Here is a 22,579-nt window from a genome sequence, read left to right on the forward strand (position 1 = left end):
ACAATGAGTTGCATGGACTTAATTCTATTTTATTGTTGGTGTGCTGTCATGAGCCATCAATGCACCCCATCTGTTACCTTGTGTGTGAGACTTGGGATTTATGTAATGCAAGTGGCATTTAAAAATAAAGCATGGCATAGTGTGAAGAAAGCATGCACATTTATGTCATTTTGGCATGGGAAGGAGCCCTGCTTTTTATATATTCAGATCACATTGACACAGCCTCAGGGAATGTGGTTGGAAAATGACCAACACATTTCATACCGGTATCTTTACTGAGAAAGCTAGAACTGAGTCCCTTGCTTGGTAATATGCCAACATTTCACTACTGGCCCAGTGTTTTCTTCCTTTTCTTCAAGACATAGAAGAGATTTTCCCCTTTCCTAAAGCTTCCAAATTGAGTCATCTTGGTCAGTAGGAAGATCACGAACCCACTGACCTGGTGAAGTACTGACCCATATTGGCTTTGTGACTTTGACATCTTGTTTAACTTTTTGACCTGAAGTTTCCTCATCTATAAAAAGGAAATGATAATACCTACTTTATGGGAGGAACTAAAATAACTTTTGAAAAGTAGCTGGTATAGTGCCAAGCCCACGATAGATGTCCAGTGAATTATAGCTATTGTTATTGATATTAACAGCAACACTATAAGATATCTCCTTGAAAACATGTAGCTATTCTGAAACTTGAGCTCCAGGCATCTGGTGTGATCAAGATACAGAGAAGAGAGTTTTTCTATTGGGTGTAACTTTAAAAGACATGGAGAAAGGGCTCTTATTCCTGCTTTTTTCTCAGAATTCATGGAAACTTGCTCTCTCTCTTATAGATTAATGCTACTATACATAGCCACTCAGGCCTTAGCCATTCTTGGAACAAGCCTAAGGTATAGCAGACAACAGAGAGAAGGAAACTTTAAAGGTGCCCATCAGTAGCATTGAGGAAGCAGAGAAGCTGCATAGGAAAAGCATCATTTTTCAGCATTTTTGAAGCAGGAAAAAGTTGATTGCGTTCCCATTTCCATGATTGTTAATGTATGGGTCATGCCTTGCTATGATGAGACTGAGATTTGTCATTGACAGGTATAGATATCTGTTCTGGGTAAAGATTAGAGAAGTGGAGAGTAAAACTCACATATATAACATGTGTTCAATGTGTTCATAATGAGATATTCAATAGCTATAAAAAAATTATGGTTTTCAAGAATGTTTAATGATATAGCAAAATATAATGATATTATGTTAAGTAAAAATTTAGAATACATAATTTTATATAAAGTTTCACATATGCATAGAAAAATATTAAACTGAAATGCACCAATGTATTAATTACTACTTTTTCTAGGTAGTGAAATTCCACATGATTTTTTATTTCTTATTTATATATTCCTGCATTTTCAGAGTACCTAAAATGATTATGTATCTTTTTTATAATCAGTAAAACGATTTATAACCTATGAAGCTCAGGATGAATATTGTAGTGCAAGAGCATATAGAATTCAGAGCCAGATGCTTAAAGGGGTAAAAATAAGCACACATAGCATGCTCTGCACATCAGAGGATGAGAGGATTACTAATAAGCTATTTCTTTTCAGGTGTCCAGTGCCACGGAGGCCCACGCCCACCTGGAGAGCCGCAGGTTCAACATCGCGATCTTACCACAGATGCCTGAAGCGCCTAAACTCTCCCTGGGAGCATCTCTTCATATGACTGTGAGTTGGGCAGGAGGCTTTGTGGTGTCTGCTTGGAGGAGGCTCGCTGATGGGATTTGGTGGGGTGTCCTGTGTTTTGTCTCCAAATGCCTAGCTCAGAACACAGACTCTGCACCAACAATACCAGCCCCATAAATTCATTTTTCATTGACTTGAAAAAGAAACTTAAAATTCCCAGAGTGAAAGGAAGCTTAGCTGGAATCCACCACAACCTCCTGCCCATTGCTGCTGGCCTTTTTACAGCATCCCAGATGGTTGCAAGGCCTCTCCTGGAGTAGCTGAAAGGAATTTCAGGTTTATGTCTATTTAATCCATACTGGTTGAGTATAATTATTCAGGTAGTTTAACTCCACCTAGCTGGAAAAACTGTTAATTCCATGTTTTCAAAGCCCTATGAGAAATTTCCCTTCTATTATAAGTTTCCTGGACCAGGTAACATGTATGCTGAATCCAGAGAGGTAAGTAGCAGTTATCCCAGTGAAAATTTGGGAAGCAGGGTAGAAGGAATGGAGAGATGGTAGTGAAAGGCACATGTAAAGACCCAGAAGTAAAAGACAATATGATTGTTGGGAAAGCTGAAAATAGTTCAGTAAGACTGGAGAAATTAGGGAGGCAGTGAAGGTCCATGGACTAGATCACAAAAGGTCTTGTATGCTGTTTGGGAAGGAGTGTGGGCACATGGAAAGGTCTGAAGCAAGGTGAAGCTAAATTAGTGCATGAAACTTAGTTCAGACGATTAGCAACTCCACTATAGCCCTATATCTAGGGGTAAGTAATGCTAGAAACCCCTCTTCTTGACAGAGCCATGAGCATATAAGCCCTTATAAATTAATCACTATGTATTCACATTTTAGTTTGTGTCCTCATAATTATACTCCAAAGCAGTGTATCAGCTCTGAGCCACAATGAAGAAAGCAGCTATGGTTTTAGAAATTATGTGTCTGAGCCATGACAGAGACATAAAGAGGGAAACAAAGTTTTTAATGAATAGTTGGTATTGGCATTTCCACCGTAAACCATAATTTAAAGAAATTGTAATTCAGCAGCACTATAAAGTCTATAATTCATCATTCTGACTAGAGGAACTTGGATCAGAATTTTCTCTAAAGTGTGAAGAAAAATGTGCATATACATTTCTTGCCAAATGCTAATGCAGTGTTATTTTGAGTTTAAAGGAAAAAAATGGGCCAGGAGCCAGGAAGATGGCGCCATCCTTGCCCTGTTGCTGTGGACCTCTAGGGACTTTTCATGTTACTTAACCCTTAGGGCTTTAGGTTGCATGTTTGTAAATCAGGTCTGTCCTGTGTAACTTAGGATATCACAAAGTTGGTTTACCATAAAATGTGATTATCCCACTCCTTTTTTTCTTCAAAATATATGCACAGTTTATATTTCTTTTGATGTTAATTAAGGCCATCACTGTAGGAATACTTGTAATCTGTGACAAGAACACACCCTCAATTCATTGATTTGGACTCAATCTAAGCATATACAAATTTTATATATATTTGATAAATACATTATGTAAACATATGTTAAACACATACATGGCATATTCATATATTTATATATATATGTCTACCTCTTCAATCATTCAGTCATCAAATAAACACTTTGGAGTTCCCAGTTTATCCCAAGTGCTGTGGAACACATTGCAGATTCCATGACCATAAAACACAGACTCTATTCTCAAGGAACTTTGAGGATAAAACAAGGAAATAAATTAACAATGACAATACAGTGGTAAATGTGATGACAGAGCCATGATATGGAAGCAGATGGGAAGGCACCTAGTCCAGGAGGGTGTGGGGGAGGTCATGGATGGCTCCCTCTCTAGGAGGTGAACTGAGCTAGGTAAAGTGTAAATTATCTCTAGAGCAGGGTCTCCAACCTCAGCCTGAACTGGGATCACCTGCACAGTTTATTAAACCACAGATTGCAGGAGCTCACTTCAGAGTTTTCTGCTTCAGTAGGTCTGGTATCGGGCTGAGACTCTGCATTTCTAACAAGTTCCCAGGTGATTGTACCACTTCTGCTATGCTCACCACACTTGAAAAACCGCTGATCTAGACTAGAAATAGAGGGAGATTCATTTCAGGCAGATGAGCAGCAGGTGAGAAAAGGTGGAGACACAGGAGAACATGACATGTTTGAGGAATTAGAGTTCTGTTAGCTGGACATAACTTCCTAGGTGAAGAAGAAGCAAGAAATGAGAGTCAGATCATGGAAGAGCATAAAGAAAGGAAGAACGTTTCCATTTTGTCCTTGAAAGGCTGTTGGTGCAAGTAGGATGTTGAAGGATTTATAGCAAAGAAGTGACATGAGCAGATTTTCAATTTAGGAGGATCATTCTGGCTACAGGGCAGAGAATACCCCAGACAGGAGCAAGATAGGGACCAAGGAGGCCCAGATACAGGCTATTGCAGTCATCTAGAACAAGGACGTCTAGGGGCATGAACTCCATGCAGTGGCAATAAAGATTAAGAGTTAGTGAGCTCTCTTAGAGGTGTTTGCACACCCATGTTCACTGCAGCATTATTTGCAATGGCCAGGAGGTGGAAACAGTCTAAATGTCTTTGGACAGATCAGTGGATAAAGTAAATATGGTGTATATGTAACAATGCAATATTATTCAACCTTTAAAAAGAAGGAAATCTTGTTATATGCTACAATATAGATGTATCTTAAGGACATTATTCTGAGTGAAATAAGTCAGTTAGAAAAAGACAAATACTGTGTGAGCCTACTTCTGTGCCCTAAGAAAAAGACAAATACTGTGTGAGCCTACTTCTGTGCCCTATCTATAGTAGTTATATGCGAAAAGTAGAATAGTGGTTGGTCCTGCAGGGTGGGGGTTGAAGTAGAGAGAGGGAAAAGGGGAGTTGTTTTGTTAATGGATATAGCATTTCAGTTTTGCAACATGAAAAAGTTCTAGAAATACATTTCACAACAATGTGCATATAGTTAACAATACTGTATTGTGCACTTAAAAGTGGTTAAGGTGGTAAAAAAAATTGTGGAGAGATTAATAGATATTTAGAGACATAGTGGTCAATTACATGTGGGAGGAGGGTGAAACCCCAGTTTATGAATATATAGAGATGTCATTCATTAATATCAGGAATATATGGAGACTTTAGGGGGAGGTGGAGGGGAGGAAGACATAATGCGTTCAGTTTGGGATATGCTTACAAAGGGTGTGTCTATTAAGTGCTAGTGGAAGATCAGTAGATAGTAGATGAGAGATAAACCTTAGAGAATCATTAATGGCAGGTAGAAGTTGAATCCTCAGGCATAACCAAGATTCCCCAGATTACATAGAGTGAAAAGCAACATAATCAAATACCTGTCTAAATGGAAATTTGTTCTATAGCCTTCTTGTAATTATATTATCAAATCTAAGAGCCTCTATATGGGATCTTATGGTTTTACTTCTACTGCTTATCAGAACTATATGCTTATATGCATATATAAGATTTTTACATATGTTTAATATTATAAGATATATACACATACATATACACATGTGAGATGTATACATTTAGGATATATATCAAATTTTGGCAATGAGATATGAAAACATACACATTTACCAATAAATATCATAACATATGTAGTGTAAGATTCTTCAAATAAGTTAATGGATTCACATCATAGTTTTCCAAGTAATCATCTACTATTTGACTTGAAGATCCTTAAGGGCAAAATCTGTGATTAATAAATCTTGGTATCTTCTTCAACATTTAGCAAAATGCCTTCTATAAAGTAGTTGCTTAGTAAATATTTGTTGACTATGAATAGTTTCATATCCGCTTTCACATAGCTAGTAATTCCCTAAATTGTATCATTCAGTTCAAATAAATTAATCAAATGGGTACACACACACACACACACACACACACACACACACACACAAACTTTGAATATCATCTTTCCAATTCTTCTCTTAGAGGAAAAATAAATTCTATTTTCTCTTACTGTGAGAGAATATTTATTATTTCCTTTTTCAAATAGTTGCAGCACTCAGGGCTGGATTGCCTGGAATGAGCCTTTCTTTCCTGGATTCATTTGTTTCCAGAGTGATTGCTGTAGCAAGAGTTCTCTTAAAACTGTTCTTACTGAGGAGAGCAAGGACCCAGTTAGAACAGCTGATCCCTTTTGTGATATAGACGCAGTTCTGGGCATGCTGTATTTATTTTATGGCTGTGGGATCATGTGCCCATGTATTTTCTTGAGACCTTTCAGACAATAATAGAATTATTATCTGCAATCTCTGAAAAGGTTTCTTTATCCTTGGAATTCCTACTGTGCTTTTTCTGAGCCTTCCACACTACTTGGCATTTTCTATATTAACTATTTATGAATTTCCCCTACTAAAAACTGGAATTCTGTGGGAAAACGGTCTATAGCTGATTCATCTTGCATCCCCCACAACTCTTTGCTCAGTACCTTGTACATGGTAGGTTCTTACTAAATATTTGCCACATAAATTTTGAATTAATTAATTTTTCTGTTTTAACTAAACTATGAGAATAGGATTTCTTAATAGGACCTCCATTTTACTTATCTTCTCATTATTTATGGATGTATATTTCTCATGGGCTTTGCTGCTGTGGTAGAATGACCTGTGAAACTGGTCTTTCTTTTAATGGAGGGTGAAATGATGATGTTTATAAATCCTGGAACTGAAGTTTAATGGTTTAGGTCACATACAAATTTCTAAAGCTTAAGGTGTTAAAATGTTTGCTTCTTTAATTCTTTAGATGTCATTGAAATACAGTGGAAAATGTTCTTTAAAAATTACTGATGAAGTTGTTATAAGAAGTATTGTTATTACTTTATTTCTTAGCTTAATCTTTTCATAATGATATTTTTCATTCACTCAACACATTTTTATCGAGTACTTCCCTGTGCCATGTTCTAGGTGCTTGGGTCCACCCATGAACAAACAAAAATCCAGGTTCTCTTTGAGGTTACATTCTCTTGGGGGGAAATATGCATTAAGTAATAAACAAAATAAATAAGTAACTCACATACAGCATGTTAGTGAGAAGTGATACAGTGCACAAAAAGAAGATCAGGGCCAGGGGATGAGAAATGGAGTGGCAGGGCATGAGAGGCCTAGGACATCATTTTTTTAAATGTGCATTTTTTAAAGATAATGACATTTAAAGGAAGAGTTGCAGGAAGTGAGGGAGATAGTCATGCAGGTACCTGAGGAAAGAGCATTCCAGTCCCACAGAAGCATGTATATAGAGGTACTGAGCTGGAAGTGTGCTTAGATGTTCAAAGCACAGTGAGGAAGCCAGTATGGCTGGAGCAGAGTGAGGGAAGAGTGACTGACATGAACTCACTGGTGTGCTAAGTGTGCGTTGGGGGTGAGTGGGACTGATCCTGTCAGGCCTCACAGGCCGCTGTAGGGGCTTAGCTTTTACTCTGAGTAAAATGGAGGACCATTGTGGGGTGCTGAGCAGAGACCTAATACCCTTTGTAAAGGGATTGCACTGGCTGCTGTGCTAAGGTACAGTATAGATGAGGCAGAAGAGAGTTGGGAGGCTGTCAAGGTAATCCAGGTGAGAAACTGTGGCTCCCCGCAGGGAGGTGGCCGCGGCAGTGGGGAGAAGCGGTGGGATTATGGATATATTCAGAGGTAATATGGGTGTTATGAAAACCATTATTCTGTGATCTTCTTTCGTTGACAGATATTTAATAAAAGTGTCTTTTGTAATGATTTCTCTGAAATTTAATCTCTCATTTCTTACTATGTTTAATTGATAAATATTGAACATTCCAAGTAGCCAATATTAAAATTGATTATACTTTCTTTTATCTCAACCTCAAGATTGCTTTCTTCAGGGAATCAAGTCTTTACTTTTTCTACCTCGTGTCTATTTCTATTACTAGAGAAATAATATCAATAAATTCCGTAATACAATATCTGTTATCTTGGCTAGAGCATATTTCCCTTTTCCATAGTCCTAGGTCCATGATAATTCTCTCTTTTTATTGCTTTATTGTTTTAGGACATCTAGATTTTTAAAAATATTCCATAATACTCTGGGAGTTTTCAGTTATTCTGATGGTTTGGCGATTATAAGGTTGCAAACAGTACTGAACCATCTACCGAGCCTGCACATTTTGGTCTGTCAATCTGTGTACACATTTATAGGTGTGTGCATGCATGCATGGGCCATGAGCACCTTATACAGGGCATGTATTTTTAATTGGTTGTCCTTAATTGTTTAATTTGAGGGTGAAAGACCAGGTGCTATTTGCAGTTCTTATTTGCCTTGCCCACTGCATTCCAGACCTGAGCAATGGCCTGAAATAGGACTCTTTACTGTAGGGAGGCTGTCCGGACCTGCCGGGGCTGCCTCTCCCCACAACAAGCATGCCTCGAGGACAATCACAAAGCACTGCAACCTCCAATCTTTTCATGGTTAAAAGGTGGAACACCACGCCCTCCTCCATGAAAATTACTGAGCCCTACTTAATCCTTTCCTAAACAGGGAAATGCCTTCTGAAAGAAGCAGAGCTTAAAAAGCAGGAGAACACGTTAAACTCTAAGGCTTCAAAGGTCAGTTAGGGAGAGCTTGCAATGAGCCGGATATTTTTGTTCTGTTTTATGAACAACATATGTGACCCAGGCAAGAGGTCCATGCCGCACTAGTTTTCCTTTTTCTCCTCTCCACGGTGTGTTTTTGCTGTTCCCTATTCACTGTTATACTTGGTCCTAAGGTTCTAAAGCTCACTGTTTCTTTTTGAGTGTTGTCACTGTTAGTGGGTTATGGATGGACATGGTGAATGGATAGTAGAAGTTATATATACATTGGTTTTCCGATAATTTTTGCTTGACTCATTCATTGACTACTGATAGCTACAAGAGAAAAGCAATATCTAGTTCTTTTGAATAGTACAATAGAGGCAAAGAGGAATACTGACTACTTTTATGTACTTTAATTAACAAATAATTCTTAAACCTTTGAATTCAAATGATGAGTTTCCTCTGATGTTTGAGATGAGTGCATCTTTAGCCTTTTGAAACTCTCACAATTTCAAAAAAAATGAGAAAGCATCTCATTTCCACTAGCAAAGCCAGGCGGTTAGGGAGAGTTTCCTACCAGTTACAACCTTAGCCCATTAAATTAGAGGAGCAGAGATACAGTGACCCTGCTGTGAATTGTACAAGAGCCAGCTGTGATGGCTCATTTTCAAATGTATACTACTGTGAATTCCATCTAAGGAAAAGTGATCATATTGGGACTCCCATAGCATGTACCAACATAAACCTGGGGGCAGAGAGCAGGGGAGAGAGGAATCAGGGTGCAATAAGGCCAGAAGAGGACCCTATATCCCTGAGAGCTTCCCAAGGCTGGGACAAGTCTGTAGTGAAAGAGACCAGATCCTTCTTTCGAACACTTCTTTTGAACTCTCAGGGAAAATTTTGCTATGTGCAATTAATTTAAAAGCCCAAAGTGAGTTTGTTTCTGTGTCTTTAGTAAGGTTTGTTTTTGCCTCTGGCTTTTGTTTTCATCACACCATTTTTATATCTTCTTCCTCCTTAAACTTTGCCTAGGCTCGGGAAGATGGTTTGACTGCGATTCAGCCCCATTCCCTCTCCTTTGTAAACTCTGAGAGGCCAAGTGGAAAGATTATATACAATATCACTCTACCTCTGCATCCAAATCAAGGTAAGATGTGCAGAAAAAGATCTTTTGAGGGATGCTCTTGTCTTCTAGTTGTTGACAGTCTCAACAGCTCTGGAATTTTGTCCGCTTATACAGTTGACCCTTGAACAGCATGAGGGTTGGGACACCAACCCCCCATGCAGTTCAAAAATCCATGTATAACTTGTGACTCCCCCTAAATCTAACTTCTAATAGCCTACTGTTGACCAGAAGCCATACCAGTAACATAGTCAATTAACACATACTTTATGTTATGTACTGTATTCTTATAATAAGTAAGTTGGAGAAAAGAAATATTTTTTCCAAATTGGTACAAATCTCCAAAAAATTTTCCAACATACTTATTGAAAAAGTCTGTGTATAAGTGGACAGATGCATTTCAAACCCACGTTGTTCGAGTCAACTGTACTTATTGAGTATTTAAGGGGTAACAGTTATTATACTCTTTGTTACCCTATTGTGAGTTTAGAACCAATCGAGAAAGAGACCCAGTGGTCAGACAGAGGGAGGTGACTTGTCAGGTTTGGTGGTGACAGAGCTGTACTTGGAGCATAGGGGGCATATAACTTCAGTCCCTGGACTGAGCGCTCCCTCCCATGCACAGGCACTGTCTGGAGGGGTGGTGCCTGCCCTGGTCCACACCAGGGATATGAGGATATGAGAGGCGAGCTTATGCTAAGGACAAGCTCTGCCAGAGAGCCCAGAAGGGCTGAGCCACACATACTCAGCTCCTTTCCCAACTGGTTAAGCTGCTCCTCCTCCATAGAGGAACATGGAAAAGCAGAGCTACAGTCAGAGAAGTGAACCCCTGCCATCAGTCCCCAGCCTTTAGATCTTAACTTTGGGCTTAACTAATAAGCCTATGCCCAGCAGAGGTGTGACTGCCCCTCACAGAGAGGAGATCAGCTTCTACTAAGCCAGTTCTGCTCCTGAACTTGAGCCTGCTCTCCCAAGACCAACCACTGCCCTAGATGTAAGCCTTTCACATTATCAAGTCTCCTAGTAGGAGAAGTACAGGTCTAAAAATTAAATGTCATAGTACAAAGAAATTAAACATCTAAAAGTCAGCCTTCCTTTTTTTCACTCTGCTAAGTCATAGTTACAGCTGTTCCCCTCCATACATTGCCAGGGCAGTTATGTTTTTACAGACAGCAGCCTGGGCTGTTTTCTGCAGAATGGCTCTAGTCTCTCAGCCCCTCAGAACTTGAATTAGTTCAACACCAAGCCTTACATGTACCCTTTAAAGAGTTAATGAGACATGAAAGATGAGCACACCATCAGTTCTGTAAACCTGCAAAATTTAGAAATGACAAGCAGATTTGTAGCTCCTAAAGCATTTTTCATAAACAGAGTGATAATTGCAAATCCAGTTCTTAGAGTATCAAGGTCTATGTTACTGTTGCCAAAGGTCATCACAGAGACTAATGAGTTCCTGAAGGAAAGGGGTAAATTGAGAAAAATCTCTTTATAGCCTCACCAGGAGACCAGTCTTGCCATTTTCTCAGTTGTTGACCTTGACCTTTTAACTTAAACTCAGTTGCAGGAATCTCATAATCATGGCGCAGTATGTATGACTTCTGGAGATTTCCCTGGTGTCAGCTACATTAGTAGTTGACTACAGCAGTCAGCTGTAGTCAGTAGTTGATACAACTACATCAGTAGTTTGTATCTTACTATTGTTGACAGTCAATGAATTGCAGTTAGGAGTCTATTTTGGTTTCGGATTTGCCCTTTTCTTGAATAAGTGGAGAATGGCATACCAAGGGCAGCCTGAGAGCCATTATTCCTGAAGGATAAAGGACTCCCACCAGTGGGAAAGGCGGCTTTGTGGTTCTAGTTGTTTAATCAGCCATCAGAACTACTATCAATGCTCATGCTGAGTCTCTTCCTCCCCAGGGATTATTGAACACAGGGACCAACCTCACTCTGCCATTCGGTATTTCACACAGGAAGATATTAACCAGGGCAAAATCATGTACCGTCCTCCTGCTGCGGCTCCCCACCTGCAGGAGATCATGGCCTTCTCCTTCGCTGGTAATGCTTTCCTCTCTGTTTGGAGGCATCTGAACTGTTCCCTGTGGATCTTCGTGGCAGGCTGCCCCTAACTCCTCCTATAGTTGCTCTGGACACATTGGTGACACTGCTTTATAGCTGTTCAAAATGGCTTGAGGGTTGTGGGCCAGTATGCAGTTTGGCCTCAGTTCATCATTTGTTTTCATTGATTCACGCCCACAGGTATACTTTCAGCACCTCTTTATTTTGTGTCTCCTGTGTGCCAATCACTGAGTGAGTCTTGGAGATACAGCCGTGAACAAAAAGAGACAGGAATCCCATTCTTGGCCAGTTTGGGGATCTAGGTTTAGAGACAGAATTTGATAAATAATCCCAATAATGAATGTTTAGTTACAGACTGAGATGAGAGCTCAGAAAAGAAAGGAGGCTATTCAGTGGTGGAATTAGGAGACAGCAGACTGACCTAGACTGTGGGTTCAGTGGAGGCTACCCCACGGAGGCATCCGCAGTAGCAGGGTGGGTAGAAGTTCACCAGGCTAAGTGTGGATGTTGGCATAGTTGGGAGAGCATCACTGAAGGGAGGGCACACACCCCATGCGCCAAGGCCCCAGGGAGGGAGAGAATGGGAGGGTATTCTGGGGATGGACAGAAGGTCAGTGTGTCTGGAATGTGGAGGGTTGAGCAGAGCCGGGATGAGCCTGGAGGAAAAGACAGAGGCCAGACCTTCGAGGCCCTGTGAGCCTGTAAGGATATGGATCTTTACCCCAAAAGCGTTTGGAACCTGGTGGATGTTTTAAAGTCTAGAGGTTGGTTTTTCTTAACTCTCTCACTTCAGTGATCTGAATGGATTTTGGGAGGGCGCCAGGGTGGATGTGGGTTAGGGGGACCCAGTGAGGAGAGTCCTGCAGTACATCAGGGAAGGTCCGTGCAGGAATGGAGGATGCAGGTGACCTTCTGGGATTAGGACCAGGATTTGACCCAAGTCACCTTTTTAAAGAAAGAGAAGACTGAGGCAAAAGAGTAACTGCATTTCTCATGCAGGCCAGTGTGTGCCCTTCCACTGAGATGCAGTAGCCTCAGTCCTTCCTGCCCCATCTCACCCCCAAACCCAGAACCAAAGCTGCTGACTGCAGAGCAGGACTTCTGAGTCCCTACCCCTCAGTATTTCTGCACCTTGGAGTGATTCTAAAATTCTTGAAGCCTGTTTCTTCATGACCTTTAAGACATATATATACCATATAACATGATTAATAGAGAGTACTATTTTTGTACAGTTGCTTTATTTATACAGACAGTTGGTGATTTCTTATGGTGAGTTGAACATGGGTTTGCTAGTTTGAGTTATATTTTAAATTATGGCCAACATTTAAAGTAATATTTGCCACTATTTTTATAAATGCAATTGTTCAGAAAATGATTAATTCCTCATTTAGACTGAAAACTTCTAAGGGCAGGGGTAGGTCCCCTTTGAGGAGTATCCCTAGTGTTTAGTAACTGGGGAACTAATAGCCCATGAAAATGTTCATGGTTCTCTAACCCCTACTTTTTAAGACCTACTTTACAAGAAACTCAGGATGTCTTGGGATTAGAGGAAAAAAAACATGTCAGCCATGGTTGAAGTTATTTTCGTATCCATTATACTCGCCTGAGTTCTTAGAACCTTTTCAGAGAGAGCAGAGCCCTGTCCTTTATAATCTTTGGGATAAATGCCACGAGATAAATCTCTCACACTGTTACAATGTGTAAACCAATGTCCCAGGCATCACTCAATTCTGCAATGGAATTGACCCACCAGAGAGCCTTGTCAGTGATATATGACATCAACCACATTCTCCGATTTGTAGGAGTTTATGTACTGGTAAAATGGGATCTGAATGAATGTTTATGAATCAGTCTAACTGCTGTGTTATAAAATTATTCTACTATGTCGCTCTTTTTGTTACTTAAAATTAGTGCTGGCACCATTAAATTCAGTGTAACATTAGCAAACTACCTGGTGATCTTTCCTTAAACCATAGCAATTTAGATTAAAGTGTCTTTTATTTTTAACCTCTGCCTCCTTTGTCATGCTTTCCCCATCTATTTTTGACCCCCAAATGTTTAGTCTGCTGATTCTCTGTCTTCTGTTTTTTCAGGACTCCCAGAAACGGTGAAATTCCACTTCACAGGTGAACATTTTAATCTTAGTTTTATTAGGAAAATGAATTTGTCTTTCCTTATTAGTCCTTTCTTTTTAACTCCCTTCATAACTACTTTTCACTATTTTCTAAGAACCACTTAAAAGTTTTGTAAGACAAGTTTCTTCTAAAAAATAATCACATGGCTAGTTAAATAGTAATAGCTAACTTCATGTTCCTAGAAAAAATAGTCCACCAAGGATAACAAAGATGAGTGTTGTTTAAGCCCCATTTCAACTTGTCCTAATATCTTTTTTTAAAAAAAAGATAATTATGCTTAAGATCTTAGCCTCTGGATTTGGATGCCTGTGGGTCAGCCTGCTCTGGGAAAGTTGCTTTGCCTCTCTGTGCCTGAATGCCTCCTCCATCAATGAGGATAATAAATAATACTTACTATATATGTAAAGCTCCCATAACAATGACTGGCATATAATCATCCTCATGTGACACTTAGCTAACGAAGAGGTTGTGTATCGTCTTGATTAAAGCCTTTCACTGAATGACTTGCTGCTGGAGGGAAGGTGTTATGACCCAGAGAGTGAGTCGTGAAAGCTGTGTGTAGAGTCTTAAATGCCCTAGTTTTAGTTCACAGTGCAGTAGAAGCTGTGTGCCAGTAAGTGAAAGCAGAGTCAGACCTGGCAACCATGTGGAGCACCACAGGGACAAGCTTTCTTATTGAGGTGTAGTGTGAGAATGGTTGACTATAAATGGCATCCTCAAATAGTTCTGTGGTTGGGGTTGACTATTTCATTAGAATCAGCCATCCATACATCCTGTTATATTTCCTGTAGGGATAAATCTTTACAGGAAAGTCACCTCCCTCAAATTCCCAGGCCTTCCTTTCTTCTTTGAGGGTTAAAAAATCACACTAGAATCAACAGTAAATTTTAGTACTGTGTCATTTTTTTTTGGTCATTGAGATACGATTGACATATAAAATTGTATTGGTTTTGAGTATACAAGATGGTGATTCAATATTTGTGTATATTTAACATCTGTCATCATATGTTGTTATGATTTTTTTCTTGTGATGAGAACTTTTAAGATTTACTCTTAGTAATTTTCAAATATGCAATATGGTGTATAGTCACCATTATATCCCATGACTATTTATTTTATAACTGGAAGTTTGCACCTTTTGAACACCTCTACCCATTTCACCCATGCCCAACACCCCCTCCAGCAACTACCAATCTGTTCTAAACATCTTTGAGCTCAGTTTTTTTCATTTTGTTCTTGCTCCATTTTTTAGATTCCACATGTAAGTGAGAGCACACAGTGTTTGTCTTTCTCTAACTCATTTCACTTAGTCTAATGCCCTCAAGGTCCATCATATTATCGTAAATGACAAAATTTCCTTCTTTTAATGACTGAATAATATTCCATTCCACAGTTTATATATATATGATGTTTTTCTTGATCCAGTCATCCACTGATGGACACTTAGGTTGCTTCCATGTCTTGGCTATTATAAATAATGCTGCAGTGAACATGGGGTGCATATATCTTTTCAAGTTAGTGTTTTCATTTTCTTTGGTTAAATTTCTGGAAGTGAAATTGCTGTATCATATGGTAGCTTTATTTTTAATTCTTTGAGGACCCTTTATACTGTTTTCTGTAGTGACTGCACCAACAATTTACATTCCCACCAACAACACATGAGGGTTCCCTTTTCTCAACATCCCCACCAACGCTTTGTAGTTATTTTCTTTTTGATAGTAGCCATTCTAACAGGTGCAATGTGATATCTCACTCCCTGATTTGCATTTCCTTGATGGTTAGTGATGTTGATCACCTTTTCATGTGTCTGATGGCCATCTGTATATCTTCTTTGCAAAAATGTCTCTGCCCGATTAATTAGATTGGTTTTTTTGCAGTTGAGTTGTATGAATTCTTTATATATTTTGGGTTTTAACCCCTTATCAAACATGTGATTTTCAAATATCTTCTTCCATTCAGTAGGTTGCCTTTTCATTTTGTTGATGGATTCCATTGCTGTACAGAAGCTTTTTACTTTGATGTAGTTCCACTTGTTTATTTTTACTTTTGTTGCTCTTGCCTTGGTTTCAAATCCAAAAAACATCACCAAGGTCTGATTTCAAGGAGCTTACCACCTATAGTATCTTTTAGGAGTTTTATAGTTTCAAGTCTTACATTCAAGTCTTTAATCCATTTTGAGTTTCTATTTTGTGTATGGTATAAGACAGTGATCCAGTTTCATTCTTTTGCATGTAGCTTGGAAGTTTTCCCAACTCCATTCAGTGAAGAGACTGTCTCTTCTCTATTCTCTTGCCTCCTTTCTTGTTTATTAATTGATCATATAAGCATGGGTTTATTTCTGAGCTCTCTATTCTGTTCCATTGACCTATGTGTCTATTTTTATGCCAGTACTATACTGCTTTTGATTACTATAGCTTGTAATATAGATTGAAATCAGGGAGCATTATGCTTCCAGGTTTGCTTTTCTTTTTCAAGGTTATTTTGGCTATCTGGGGTCTTTTGTAGTTCCATATAAATTTTAGAATTGTTTCTCCTATTTGGTGAAAAATACCATTAGTGTTTTGATGGGATTGAATAGAATTTATAGATTGCTTTGGGAAGTATGGACATTTTACCAAAATTAATTCTCCCAATCCATGAGCATGTAACATCTTTCCCTTTATTTGTGCCCTCTTCAATTTCTTTCATCAAGTCTTAGAGTTTTCAATGTACAGGTCTTTCAACCTCCTTGGTTAAATTTATTCCTAGATATTTTGTTCTTTCTGATGTAATTGTAAATAGGATTGTTTTCTTTCTCTTTCTGATAGTTTGTCATTAGTATATAGAAACAACAGATTTTTATATATTGATTTTTATATCCTACAACTTTACTGAGTTCATTTATTAGTTCTAACAGTTTTTTGGCATATTTAGTTTTTTTTCTACATATAGTATCATGTCATCTGTAAATAGTGACAGTTTAACTTCTTCCTTTCCAATTTGGATGCCTTTTGTTTCTTTTTCTAGTGTTTTGTCCTTGTTGATATGAACCCAGTATCAGCTTATTTCTTGTAGCAGTCTTCTAGATAATTCATACCATGAGTAATAATATACAGTAGATTATAGCATTTTACATTTTACAAAACATTTTACAATATAAGTTGTCTTATTTAATCTTTTAAGCACAAGTATTATTTTCAGCATTTTAAAGCTGAGGAAACTAAGGATCATTAGAGTAAGTAATCTGCCCAGGTTTCCACTCCTAGTAAACAGTAGAAGCAGAATTTTAATACAAATTTCTGATTCTGAGTATGGGGTATTTAGTTTAGTCTAGCCTGTTGTGGGTTGGCTATGAAAAACAAGTAGCATAGTAGGGTGAAGTTTGGTTTCCAAGCCCCAGATTTACCTGAAAGCTTGAATAGGTGAAGAGGTTAACTGTTAGCTTTTCCAGGGCTTTAAGTTAAATGATCTTCGAACCTATTATACAGGATAAAGGAAATAGATCTTGGGCTGACTTTAAATTAGTTTGTCTTATTTCTGCCTGAGGTTCCTTTTCTATAAACTGTTGAGTGATTTTTTTTTAATGTATTTTAAAGACTTAATTTTTTTTTGAGCAGTTTTAGGTTTACAAAAAAATGGAGAAGAAGGTACAGTCTTCCCATATACCACCTACCCCCTTACATGCATTGCATAGCCTCTCCAGTTACCAACATCACTCGCCAGAATGATAAAATTTTTAACTAAGGATGAACCTACAATGACATGTAATCACTCAAAGCCCATTACTTTGGGTTCTCGGTGTTGTGCATTCCAGCGCTTGGACCAATGTATAATGACATTTATCCATCATTGTAATATCATACAGAGTATTTCACAGCCCTGAAAATCTTCTGTTCATCTCCCTCACCCCACCTCATACCTTTGGCAACCACTATTCTTTTTTTATTGTCTTTCATAGTTTTCCCTTTTCCAGAATGTCATGTAGGTAAAATTGTACAATATACCTTTTAGGATTGGCTTATTTTACTTAGTAATGTGCATTTAAGGATCTTCTGTGTCTTTTCACAGCTTAATATGTCATTTCTTTTTAGTGCTGAATAATACTTCATTGTTGGGATGTACCACAGTTTACTTAGCCACACTGATTACAGGCATAAGTCCTTAGCTTACTGAAGGACACCTTGGTTGCTTCCAAGTTTTGGCAATTATAAAGCTGCTATGAACATCTGTATGCAGAATTTTCTGTGGACCTAAGTTTTCAACTCCTTTGGATAAATACCAAGGAGTACAATTGCTATTTCAGATAGTAAGAGAATGTTTAGTTTTTTAACAGCCAAATTGTCTTCCAAAGGAGCTGTACTATTTTGCATTCCCATTAGCAATATATGAGAGTTCATTTTGCTCCATATCCTCATCAGCATTTCATTCTGTCAGTGTCCCAGATTTTGACCATTCTGATTGGTGCATAGTGGTGTCTTACTGTTGTTTTAATTTGCATTTCCTTGCTGACATATGATGAGGAACATCTTTTCAAATGCTTATTTGCCCTCCGTGTATCTTCTTTGTTGAGGTGTCTATTAAGGTCTTCAGCCCATTTTTTAATCAGGCTGTTTGTTTTCTTTTTGTTGGGTTTTAAAAGTTCTTTGTGCATTTTTGGATAAGAGCCCTTTATCAGATGTGTCTTCTGTGAACATTTTCTCTCAGTTTGTGGCTTGTCTTATTCTCTTGACATTGTCTTTTGTAGAGCAGTTTTAAATTTTCATGAAGTCCAGCTTATCAGTTATTTCTTCCATGAATTGTGTCTTTGGTGTTTTATCTAAAAAGGCGTCAGCATAGCCAAGGTCATCTAGGTTTTCTCCTGTGTTATTTTCTAGGAGTTTTATAGTTTTGCATTTTATATTTAAGTCTATGATCCATTTTGAGTTAATTGTTCTGAGGGTGCAAGAGTGTCCTTTTTTAAGGAGGAAAACTTTTGGAATCTGACTGGAAGGAAGCCATCTCCTTTAGGAGAGTTTTGTTAGAAAGAACTTTAAATAGGGCACATAATGAACTAAGGAAGCAACAAGCCCAGCCCTGACATTACCTCACAGAAAGAGGGAGAGCAGCTCACTTGATTAATCAGCTGAGATGAAAAGTAAAGTTGATATTCCTGACATGGCTGGTTCAAGACAAGTGCAGACACTGTGCAGAACCATCCTGAGCAAGGAAGACACCCAAGAATGGTGCCTGCAGGAGGGAGCTGACCCCAAGAAACAGTGTGTTTCTCAGAGAAATCAGAAAGGTTTCATAGAGGGCTAGACATGTAATTGCAAACATTTTGATGATAAGTTCTGATATTTGCTGGCAAAACCCTATGCCCCCTTTATCTTTTCTAGTTTTCCAACATGTATCAGAACATTAGCTTTCTTCCTTCTACTTTCAGCAAAGATGTACCTTGGTCACACTGACAGCTATATGATTTGACCAAGGCTTTTTAAATTTTAGGGCCTTTCCTTTCCTCCTCTCTTAAGTAAAGATGTTGAAGTCTCCCTGAGGTTCCCCAACCCCCACTTACAAACAAAATCAATATAAAATATAAAAAATAAAGTAAAATTCTATTTTGCAATTATTATTTTTGTCTAATATAGGGTTTCTTTTTTTTATTAAGGTATCATTTATATACACTCTTATGAAGGTTTCACATGAGCAACATTGTGGTTACTACATTCACCCATATTATCAAGTCCTCCCCACACACCCCACTGCAGTCACTGTCCATCAGCATAGGAAGATGCTATAGAGTCACTACTTGTCTTCTCTGTGCTATACTGTCTTCCTCCTGCCCCTCCTACATTATGTGTGCTAATCAAAATGCCCCTTAGTCCCCTTATCCCTCCCTTCTCACCCATCCTCCACAACCCCTTTCCCTTTGGTAACCATTACTCCATTCTTGGGTTCTGTGAGTCTGCTGCTGTTTTGTTCCTTCAGTTTTGCTTTGTTGTTAGACTCCACAGATGAGTGAATTCATTTGGTACTTGTCTTTCTCCTCCTGGCTTATTTCACTGAGCATAATACCCTCTAGCTCCATCCATGTTGTTGCAAATGGTAGGATTTGTTTTCTTCTTATGGCTGAATAATATTCCATTGTGTATATGTAACTTTGATTCCAGGCACCTCAGAGAATCCTGCATCCACTGGAATTTATGGGAAAGTTTCAGCATTTGTCCTCAAATTCCCAAAAGTTAAGAATCATCTTTGATGATCCAGAGAGAAGACTGAGCATAAACAAAGAAGCAGTAGCAATGATTTTGACATTTGACTGAATGACCAGACCATAAAACATTTATTCTCACAGGGATAATGTCTTCTTTCCTTCAGCAGGGCTATTTCTGGACTTCTCTAGGACACAAAATGCACCCTATAAAATCCAGCCTTTTCTTTTATACTTTTTTCAAGGAAAAGATAAATTTAAAACCTGAGTGGAATCATTACTAAGAGTCAATGAGAAATGCTTTACATGCTTAAAAAGAGGCCAAATTCCTACTGACTTGTTACTAAGTCCAGAAGAAAGTGAAAAAAGGAAACCAGAAGTCTCTTTTGACTAACCATATGAAAATATATCAGACATTTAAGATAATCAACAGTACAATTTTCTCAATGTGCAGATAAATAAATCGATGGGTGCTTGGTACAGATATCATTCCAAACCTGGTTTTTAGAGAATGGAGGGTGTGTTGAGGTACAGGAAAGTGAAAGTAAGAGTCAAGGGCCAGGCAACTCTCTTTTTCTGTCCCTGAGGAGATCAGTGTTCACTTAGATGTCAGATAATCCAGGAAGATAAAATCTTAAGGTCGTTGTTTTGTTCACACAGGTGTCTGATGTTCATTGTATCGTGCATAATGACCAAGTAAAAAATGAGTCTGCTTATTTCCAAACAGATGCCTTTGGAGATGTTTGTATGGGTATTTTCTGGACTTTTAACAAATTATTTTATAATTTTCTAAATATCATAGACATGTCATTTCTAAAGGAAATCTCTTATAAGAAAATATTTTTCTGAAACATTAAGAGAATGAACTGAATCAAAAAGTAACTCCATAAATAAAAACCTTTACCAGCTTCATCTAAGAGTGCATATTTTGTATTACTTTCCTTTCCACTAACATTTATCAATATCACCTTGTTGTGAAACTTGCTTCTTAGAATGACTTTGTTATTATGGTCCTTTAGCCTTTTTGTTGTCTGGTAGGCAAAGATCTGTTAGAATAGCTTACAGTATCTTATTTGCTTGCTTACTTTTTTCGTTTGTAAGCATCTCTTCAAAGTGTTAAGGTAATCTAAAAAGGCTTCTGGCTACATATTTATGCAAAAAGCCTGAAGGTAACCAGACTACAAGATGATTTATGTGTATGTGTGTGTGTTTACCCTTTCTAGTTTCGGATGGAGAACACACAAGTCCAGAGATGGTCCTCACCATTCACTTGCTTCCCACTGATCTGCAGCCGCCCATGTCCCGGGTCACAGCTCCATTGCTTGAGGTCAGCCCAGGAGGCAGCACTTCTATAGGTAAGAGCTGGGAGCCGAAAGAAACCTGGCTTTGGAAATGCAACCGTATTTCAGCAACATCCTTGTTTGAACCTCTTTATGATTGCCAAAACATAGTGACCTCCTTCTCTAGAAGTGGCATCCATTCTCATCTATATCCTTCCCTCTGCCCATTTCCATGCAAATAGCAGCAGCACAGAGAGAAGGAAATAAACCTTCAGAGGCCAATGCTCAGTGATGGAATACAATCCAGAATTTATTTCCCAGCCTCTAGAAGTTTGATTTGTTGCCATCACTAAAATATAAAGCAACAGAGAGCAGAGAAGAGAAGGGAGCAGTTTCAATGACTGCTTTTGTTTTCTATATAGAAGGTAAAGAGTGACAGGAGAAATGACAGATCACAATAACCTTCAGAAGTGAAGAGTTAGTTGGTCCAGTTATTTTGTATGTGATCTTTTTTACCTATTAGGATACTTTTTCATTAGAATTTTATTCATTCTTTTACCAAGAACATTTTAAAAGCAAACAATGGAAATTGTGATTTTTGTTAGATGTGCTCTATATCCTTATCCTGTTTCTACTTGTAGATACTAACCTAAAATTAATTACCATCCGTCTTATAAACAAGCTCTATATACAAAGACGACTGTCACTCTTCCCCTACTCTTTCTCACTTCTGTGATGGCCATCACAGCCATTGTTAAAATAACTTGGCTCTTCTGTAGATTCAGAGAAAGAAGGGAATAAGCAGTGAAAGGTAAAAACAGTTTCTGGGAGTATTTTCTGCAAGAAAATCTACCCTAGTGGCTCAGGACTGACCTACACTGGGGCTTCCCTGCTGGCATTTGTATGAAAGAGAAAAGGTGTTCTGAATTCAGAACTACCTACTTTTAAGTTAACTTTCAGAAGAACCTGTTGTAATCTGGGAAGTGAGTGCATCATTAGTTTTCACTCTTGTGGTTGACTGGAATTAAACAGTGCTTTCTCACACCTGTCAGGTTACCCACAATATGGCTTTCAGCCTGGCCTGTGGTATTAAGGTATGTAGAGTATACAGTTGCTAATGCACACATCCTCTCACCATGCTTTGTTCTCCGGACTGCAGGACTTGAGGTAGCAGTAGGGGAGACCGAGGCAGCACCTGGACAGCTCTTCTTTGAGCTTCGGAAGCCTCCACAGCATGGTGTGCTCCTCAAGTACACAGCTGAGTTCCCAGGGCCCATGGCCGCAGGTATCTGTTTGTTCTGTTACTGGCCTGCTTGGAGGGGTCTCACTCTACAGTTTTTTGTGACTCAGACAAGAAGTAAAGTGACTTCACAGGACAAACTATGAGGATATAATTAGAAAGGAGAAACCTTTAGTGTTTAGTCCATTGGCTGAAATATTTGGGTTTTCTTTCTTTGTGCCACCACCTGCGCCCCAAAACTATGAAGCTGTTTATTTCCTCAAGTTGTAGGTGAAATTGGTTGACTTCAGAAATCTGGAGT

The 22,579-nt window shown here is 38.6% G+C and overlaps 1 protein-coding gene across 2 annotated transcripts in view; it reads left to right on the forward strand.

The window, feature by feature from the left end:
• The window catches only part of FRAS1 (Fraser extracellular matrix complex subunit 1), a 441,866-nt gene that overhangs the window by 325,553 nt on the left and 93,734 nt on the right, over window positions 1–22,579 (forward strand). For both annotated transcript variants that reach the window (XM_057502364.1, XM_036906452.2), the window contains 6 exons: window positions 1,595–1,711; window positions 9,288–9,402; window positions 11,296–11,433; window positions 13,548–13,580; window positions 20,982–21,113; window positions 22,198–22,323. In XM_057502364.1, coding sequence (XP_057358347.1) covers window positions 1,595–1,711; window positions 9,288–9,402; window positions 11,296–11,433; window positions 13,548–13,580; window positions 20,982–21,113; window positions 22,198–22,323 — 661 coding nt within the window. The remainder of the gene's footprint in view (window positions 1–1,594; window positions 1,712–9,287; window positions 9,403–11,295; window positions 11,434–13,547; window positions 13,581–20,981; window positions 21,114–22,197; window positions 22,324–22,579) is intronic.

Source organism: Manis pentadactyla, chromosome 5 (genome assembly GCF_030020395.1).
Source record: "Manis pentadactyla isolate mManPen7 chromosome 5, mManPen7.hap1, whole genome shotgun sequence".
Classification (NCBI taxonomy): Eukaryota; Metazoa; Chordata; class Mammalia; order Pholidota; family Manidae; genus Manis; species Manis pentadactyla.